The sequence below is a fragment of the Pterocles gutturalis genome, unplaced genomic scaffold (genome assembly GCF_000699245.1).
Source record: "Pterocles gutturalis isolate BGI_N339 unplaced genomic scaffold, ASM69924v1 scaffold8997, whole genome shotgun sequence".
Classification (NCBI taxonomy): Eukaryota; Metazoa; Chordata; class Aves; order Pterocliformes; family Pteroclidae; genus Pterocles; species Pterocles gutturalis.
In genome coordinates this window covers 32,426-40,759 of record NW_010112718.1, presented here as the reverse complement: position 1 = coordinate 40,759, position 8,334 = coordinate 32,426, and the positions used below count along the sequence as shown (strand labels likewise).

Below are 8,334 nucleotides of genomic sequence, written 5' to 3'. Positions count from 1 at the left end.
CTGGGGCAGGAGGCGGTGGGTCGGCGGGATGTTTGGGTGCCTCTCTGCGGGTTAAACGCTTTCCAGAGCAGTCTGGCAGGCTGAGCGCTTCTGTGGGAAGGGCTACGGAGCTTCCCAGCGCCGTGCCGGGAGGACAGCGCCGGGTTTTATTCGCTGGCGGTGCCTTCCCCTGCTCGGTACCGGGGGAGAGGAGCCGCTGCTGCGGAGCCGGGCGCGGGGGCTTCGTTGCCGCCCAGTCCGCTCCCTCTCTTCCTTTTTCAACAAAACTGCGGGGCACAGCAGATCAATGTCTTGCTCTTATGCCTGTGGTAGGTATTCCCGTTGTGTTGTTTTTAATAAATTCTCTAAACGAGGCTTCTTCTGGCACAGATTTCCATTATTGCTGTACTCGGCGCTTCAGTAAGCTCGTGAACATGTAAGAGGGAAAACAGTTCAGAGTGTTAAACGCAGAGTCTGCAAAACACATAGAGAATCGTGGTTAGCGTGGTGGTGACTGTAATTCTTTCTCTCGCTTCCAGGTACTTAGAAACAACAAAGAAATGAATATTTTACCATCATGTCGCTCCATGCAGTAGCTCTTACCAGCTACAGCGGAACAGAAGTCTTCAAACAACCCTGCTCTGAAAAGGTAAGGCAAGGAAGGCGTCTGAATGCTGGCTCGGTGTTCTGGTTAGCTGGGGGCCGACTTTTTTCAAAAAAGAGCTTTTAGTTTTTAGTTTTAAATGCTGGTGGTTTAATTACGGAGTTACATTTGGAAATACGGTCCCAGTATTGGGGGGAAAGGCTGGATTGTTTATGCTATGAAAGATTTCAAACTGTCTTGGTTTTGACTGGTTATGGTAAGGTGTTGTGGTGTTTTGCATGCACCTGTGTTTTCGTATTTCCTTATAAATGCTCTTTACTTGGGGTATTTTTAGTTTTTTTTGTTGTTGTTGTTGGTTTGTTGTGTTTTTTTTAGTTTGATAGTTAAATACTAAAGGGCCTCTGTCCCAATCTGTGCTGTGGTTGAAATCATAACATCTTGACAGTAAATGGAAGTCTTTTGTCCGAATTCTCAGAACAAGGTTGCTTCTGATAAGATCTAAGAGATGGGAGGGTTGTTTAAAAAAGGATAAAATCTTAAAACTTGGTGTCATTAATATGTATGCTTACTGATAAAGTACTTGTATTCACCCTGGTGTCAGGCAGTTAGGATACTTGCATCATGAGGTGTAGTGTCTGTTAATTGCTGATATTAAAAACAATTTTTGAAAATAAAGTAATTAATAAAAAATTAGTTCCTGTAAGAACTACTTTATCCAGTAATATTGACAATATGATATTTAGATACATGAAGCCTGCCTACACCACAGTTTCTCTAAATCAGTGCAGAGGATAAAAAAAAAAAGGCACTATCAGACACTGAAAAGAGTATTTTTCTAAGCCCTGGCATAATCAAACACTAAACATTTTTAAATACTATTTTTGACTTGAAATGTTGTTCTTCAGTTAAGAGGGAAATTATTTGTGGGTTTTAATTTGTTCTGCTTTCCATGAGTCTGAATGGTATCTGGACTAGATCTGTTCCTGAGTCACCTCACTTTCCCACAGGACCACGTCGGGAGCGTAGAGGTCAACCAGAGTGTCAGGGAGCAGTACACCTTGGAACTCCCTTTTTGTGGGATCACAGGGTGCAGGGGAGGGAGCGAGAGGCATCCTGGGGATATTTCTGTTCGGAGACATCTCAGTGATGTCTGTGAGTGGGGAGAAGTCATGAGGTACACTTAAGTGAAATGCTTTTTAATTATGTGCTTATCGGAGCAGGGCACTCTTTTGATTTCCGTAGTTTTTGTGATGTTCTCTGCAGGTCTGTGACATACTTGAGGCAGTGGAGAGGGAGTGGGACATGAATGTGTGACCCTCACAAGAAGTTTGGGAGCTTGGGAAGGAGACCTGTTGCTTTGCTGTCCTGAGTGTATCTTGCTCCTTTGTTGGAATTAGCCCCTCTGTACCTGCGCTAAACTGCTTGCCCTTGTTCAGCTTATGCTGGTTTGACAATATGGTAAATCCAGCTCTGGGGTTCAAAATACCGGGTTCGAAACATCACGGCTGCACAGAGCAAAATGCTGATCTGGTATAAACCTGCTCAGTCAGTTCAAATCCATTCAAAATTTTAGTCGGCTTATACTGGTAGGCTGTAGGCCAGGTCAAGTATTCTCTGTTTGTGTTGCTTCTCACTTTATGCTGGGCCAACCACATTTCTGACATGTACCACATGTAATTAGGCAGACATGATTATGTGACCACGCTTGCTCCCAGTCGATACAGCTGGGAGATCAAGCAGGATATGCATCAGGTGCTTGTGGAGTCAGGGACTCTCAGATCTAGCTCATAGCTTGTATACAACTAAACAGGCCCTTGCTTCTAGCTGCAGATTGGTGGTTCCTTGATTTTTTTTCCACTTCACTGCTGTTGTTTTGACAGATATATAGACATCTGAGTCAGCATTTTGTCTCGTATATGCCTTATGCACATGTTTAATTCTCCAACCACGGAGAGTTTCTTTTGGACACTTGCCTTCTGGAGTGAAATGCAAGATGCAGAGTTGCAATGCCAGTACTCTTCAGATAGTGCATACATCTGGGGAGGTTTTCAGACAGCCAGAAATATAGGCAGTGACTGCCGACAGCCTTAGCACAGTGTTCTTAATGCTGGGATGACTGTCAGACTGAGGGTATCATTAACAGAGTACTGTTGTCTAATAACCAAATTGTCTGCCTGTGTGTTCTTGTTCTAGTTAAACCATGAAAGCCTAAAGGTGGGTTTCCTTGAGACAGCATGTTCTTCAAATCCGTCAGCGAGGATTAGCTGCCTTGCTCCGACACCTCAAATCTCAGTTCTCTCAGGTATGCCAGTTTGTTCTAAAATGCTTCCCTCTGGGGAGCTTTGCTGGTGCTTGTAGTGTTTGCAAAAGCTATTGGTCTTTGTGTGTACCAAACAAGTGTAGTCTGGTTGGAGGGGCAACCTTTCTCATTGGCTTTGAAGATGGGACAATATGGAATTATACAATTTTTTAAATGGTAGCTTGGCCATTTTAGTTATGCGGGTGTTTTGAGTGCTCAAGAGTAAAATACTTAAACCATTCAGATGATTCTTGGCAGGTTAACTCCTTGTTCATTCAAGAAATAGTTTCTCAGATTTTAACAGATTATCGTAATTACTCACATGAGTATCAGTTGCAAAACTGAATTTAAGATTTTTTTTTTAATTATTGTAACTAACCTTTTTCTGGTAGTAGCTTGAAATGTGGGGTTTGGGTTGGTTTGTTGTTTTTTTTTTAAGCTTGGCAGAGCAGAAATATGAGTTAAATTTTTAAAACTTGTTAGTTTTTCTCTTACAATCCACTAAGAAGAAGTATTTAGCAACGTAAGTCAGCGTGGTTATATGATTAGTGCTAGAGACGCTTCATGATGCTGGAGTAGTGGAGATGATGAAGGATGAGGGGGGATGGAAAGGCTCTCAGGATCGGCTTTGCAATAGGAGAGCAGAAGAACTGAAGACAGTTAAGACTAAATGTTTTGTTTTGCACAGAAAAGATGCTGTTTTCAGCCCAGGTCAGGGTATTCCTGTGCAACTGAAATGTCTAGTTACCACAATTGCTTTATTTTCCTAAAAAGATTAAAATATGTTTGTTTGAAAGTCAGCTGGCTTTTATTTTCCCATTCTTGCCCTTAAACTGCCATGGCTGGCTATGTTGGCAAGGTGTTTCTTTGCAAAAGTGCGAACAGTAAGATGTGCAGCTTTGCTGCTCTTTCTGCAAGAGCTTTGTCCTGATAAGTGGCAGGTGGTTGGTCCCAATCACTGATGAATTCTTCAGCTAATTTTGACCTGGGTTTACTAGGACAGCATTGCTAGCAGCTCTTGCAGTATAGCTTATGTGTGATGTTCTTAATAATTTTTTCATCTTTTTCTTGATGAGGACTGCTCTTTGTATAGACTTGCTTTCCAAAGTACAGGAGGTTTTTTGTTTTGGTGTTCATCCCTTCTTTAGTAAACTTTCTTATCATGCAGTTCGAGTGCATGCTGGCTTCCAGGTGAGTGACTCCTCAAGAGGTTTACTGTTTTTCATTGAAATGTGTCCAAGGAGAGCAACCTCTGGGCAAAGTCTGTAGCCTGCAAGACTTGCTGTTTTTTTCACCAGCACTGTTTAACATTCCTCGTGGTCCTAACTAAGAGTTCTTTGCCCTGGAAATGAATCTTCTTGATTGTGTCTATTCTTAGAATTTTACAACCGGCTTATCTTCCCCAAAGGAGGCAGCTGTTAACTTTGTTGTCATGATGTGGTCAATAGTTTCTTCTTGAATGTAGACTTTGTGTCTAGTCTCTTCATTGCTTGGGTGATGTCAGTTCCTGTGAGGCTTTTTGTTCAAGGTATAGGACTTCAGTTTATTCTTGAATAGCTACTGGTTGCGGTGCACACCTCTACATCACCCTAATGTTGCCATGGTCACCACTTAAAGCAGTTTTTCCATTTTCTATTGAACTCCATTTGTGCAGTAGGTCGGGCAGGACCTTGGCAGGAAGTACTTTTGATTCCTTCAGAGGCATCATAATGAACTTGCTGTGACAGAGCTTGTTTTCTTTATGTGTTCATGTAAATGTTGTCACTCTTAGGAATAATGGACTGAAAGTTACTTTAGCCTTTTCCACATGAGTGTCTGACTGAACTGAAACATTCAAGCATGTCAACCTTTATTACTGAGTGTATTTTTATTTTTAGTTCCTGCTGTATTGATACACCCTATGTCTTGCTATAATGTGACCTTCTCTTTTACTGGCCATAGAACCAGTACGTGTACCGGTTACTGTCCCTCATCCAGTTTTGTAGAACAATGATGTTTTTGAGCACACTGACAATCAGTCACCATTAAAGTCCTTATTGTGTTTGGCTAGCCGCAGCATACTTTACTGTGGGTTTACTACCTGGCCTTATCAATGATGGAATTGCTTCCTGTCTGCAGAAAGCAAGAGCTTTCTTGCAGGAGGAAGCAGCAGAGAGTGGTGTGTGAATTCAGTTCTTCCCTTTCTTCTCACCCATGCTAAAAATAATGTGCATTTTATTCCTGTTGTAAATTAAAATTTAAATTATTATTTTTTGGGATTGTTTCCTAACCTCTCGGTTTCTTCCCTTTTCTGAACAGATGAAAACTCAAGGCCAGCAGTGATTGGACATGCTGGAAGTTTGGGATTGTACCCAGGCAGTACTGAAGCTATCAAAGACATTCTTCTGTCTGTTTTAAATGCATCTGGTTTGAAGACCTCTTTGGTGCTGGAGCAGACCACAATGCAGGGAGCTGAACATCTGGACAGTGATGTGGAACGGTGGGAAGACAGCAGCGATAGGGATAGCCATGATGACAGTGACAGCGATTCCGTACCTCGCAACACTGCCTGTACACAAACAGACATTCGGTTTACAAGGCACCGGGCATGCTGGGACAACACGCACTGTGATTCTTCTAAACCTTTGCTGGATACTTTCTTTTGTCCTTGTTACTCTGATGGGGATCCTGCTGCTTCCTCCTTGAATGGTTTCACTTTTTCAGACGTGTCCCCTCTGAAGCGGGACTGCTTTACCCAGGTGACTTTAACAGGAGGCACTGTCACATCAACTGTTGTGTGTTCTGGAAAAGAATGTTGTACCTCCCCCGAACAAGACTTGACTTTCACAAGGTTTCTTCCCGATTCAACTGTTGGTAAGCCAGGAGATCTGTTGAAATACCCTGATGCTTTGGAGCCTGTGCCCGTCAGCAACAATGACAGCAGTTCTCCCAGTGGACTCTCCCAGTCAGAGCCAGTCAATCAAACAGGTAACTTTATAGGTCCATTTTTGTTTTAAGATTTCTGTACTAGGAAAGACAACTATAATTGGAGTGGGCCTTGTTTACGGTGATTGCAAATTAGACAAATGCTGTCACTGAAAATCGGAGAGAGGGGAGAAAGAGAAAGCTAGAACCAGAAGGTTGGAATTGGTGAAATGGGAGACACTTGTGCTTGCAGTACTCATATATCTCTCGACCCAGAAATGCTTCTGAGCAACCTTTGGTGAAACGTAAAAATTGCTGAGCTGTGAGCAATGTAAAACGTCCACTGGATGAGGCTTCCACCATCTTCATCTTGTCTTCATGATAACCCTTCTCCCAAAAGCAGATACCGTGGATCTGGGCGTTTGGTAGTGATTCATTGGTGTGCATGGGCTCCTAGGGCATCTCCTTGTGCTTGACCTGAGAGGGAGTCTTTTGATTCTGGGATTTTGGAGAGAGGGCATTAATATCCAATTTTGTTATGGCTAAATTGGCTTGTGCCACCGTGGGACTATTTTTCCTCTTCCCCTTTCCAAGTTCACCTGCTGTCCCAGAAGCGTGTAGCTCCATCTGATGCAGGTCAGGATCCTTTTTTACCCCTCACCAGTTCCTGCCTGTGTGTATATCTCGTATGTTGTCTGTGAAGAGATGCGGAGTGAGGGCTGCTAGCAAAGGGTGCCTCTTCTGTTCCTGCAGTGTCAGGGGGCTCAGGGCAGTACAGGCCTGTAGGCGAGGACCTGTTCAGCGCAGTGGTCCCAAGATGGCTGTCAGAGTGGCTGGCTTGGCCTCAGGGCTGTGTGTGCCTCCATGAGGCACAATGGCCTTCCTGGGCTGCAGGCCAGGGCCCCTGCCCCTCGGCTAGGACAATAGAATAATCCCTCTGTGTTTAATACCTAACATTGATACAATCAGCTTTTGCTATAGTGAGATGAAGCATTTTTATTTTATTTATAAAGTGTGTTATTGGTAGTGAAGGGCTTATTCTTACTAGATATCGAGCCTTGGAAAGATGGTGCAAGTGAGGCCTGATTTTCTACTGGAAAGAAGGCAAACAGCAGGGAGCACTCAGCCTGCCTTTGTTACAAATAAAAATGGTAAAGGCTGGTGGGTTTGGTTTTCCTTTTGGTTTGTTTGGTTGTTTTTTTCCTTCTTCCTTAGGTCAATAGTAGTCCTAGTGGTGACGCTCCGTTGAGCTCCCCTTCCCAGCTCTGGTCCTTTCCAGCTGTTCCCTCAGAGCTCCTCCAAGGCCTCAAGTTGGCAGCCAGATCTCAAATGGGCAGGTGCCGTTGCAGGACTGGGAGCTCTTAATAATAACCACTTTGTCATCTCGGATAGGCTGTCGTCAACAGTTAGTATGGCGACAATTATGATTGTTCCCTTCTGCCGGGTGTTACTTGGCCCCTGCATTTGAGAGGTGCCCGTAGGGCAGAAGGAAACCACACCGGGCAGTTGGGGCCGGCTGGGGCCAGTCACGCAGGTTGGGGTAGCTGGGCCTGGCAAACGCAGCCTGGGCTCTCAGTGTCGGCGGGGACCACAAAGCATGTGTGTAAGAACAAATAAATCATGTGTGACTTGGTCTTCTGGCATGAGTAGGATGTGTCACGAGCTTGGGTCAGTACTGCTGCTGGCTCTCCAGAAAGCAAATGGAGGAATATGGCAGCCAGGTGACTGAAGAAGTAGTGTTCTTGATTTTACTAACAAATACTTCTCCTGGGAGCCTGGATCCTGTCAGATGTTCTGCAACCTGGTGGTGTCTGTCTGTATTAGACTCTGATCTGTTCTCTACAAAGTGAAAATGTCTGCATTTAATCATTCCTTGTTGCATCCAGCTGTTTAACTCGCCGCTGAGTAGCCTGGGGCAGGGGGGAGTGAGGTCTCATTCTCCCCTGCATTGTGCAGGACTATGAGGATGGGAAAAGCAGATGGCAAACTGAAAAAGAAGAAATAAAATGCTTAATCTGAAGTCAGGAATTACACAAGAGCATCTCCTGACTTGCCATTCTTTCCACTGCTGTCTCAGAGGTGGTGGTTTCTCACTTTTTTTTCCTCACAGAAGAATTGATGAGGGATGCAAAGACATAAAAAAATGGCGTAAGATGACTTAAATCAGAATAAATAGGGTTTTTTTCAGTGGGATTTTCTGCTGGTCCTGTGAGACTCTTGTTAGATCTTGGTCATACTTCTAAGGGCCATTCTCCGGTAGCCTCATGCAACCTCCTGAAAAGGCTCAGTCATTGTTAATGAAGAGCCTGTGCCTGAATTTTGGTGTTTCCGGGGACTTTGTTGTGGCTTATGTGTCACTGGCAGTTCACAAGGCTTGTTCTTGCTTTTAACCTCTGTATGCATCAAGGTCATTTCCTTCTGTGGTCCTTGAGGGCTCTTTCCCCAGCCCCAGCAGCCTCCAGGCAACAGTGCTCAGGAGCAGAAGGGCAACCAGATTATTTGTTGGGTCAGACCCAGGGTTGTGTCCCATTGCTGGATACGCTGGGCT

General features: G+C 44.2%; 1 protein-coding gene across 1 annotated transcript in view; it reads left to right on the top strand.

The window, feature by feature from the left end:
* The first annotated feature begins 556 nt into the window (after positions 1-556).
* KIAA0226L (KIAA0226-like ortholog) overlaps positions 557-8,334 on the top strand; it is a 22,727-nt gene continuing 14,949 nt past the window's right edge. Inside the window, exons 1-3 of the mRNA XM_010074167.1 lie at positions 557-628; positions 2,777-2,885; positions 5,181-5,849. Coding sequence (XP_010072469.1) covers positions 557-628; positions 2,777-2,885; positions 5,181-5,849 — 850 coding nt within the window. The remainder of the gene's footprint in view (positions 629-2,776; positions 2,886-5,180; positions 5,850-8,334) is intronic.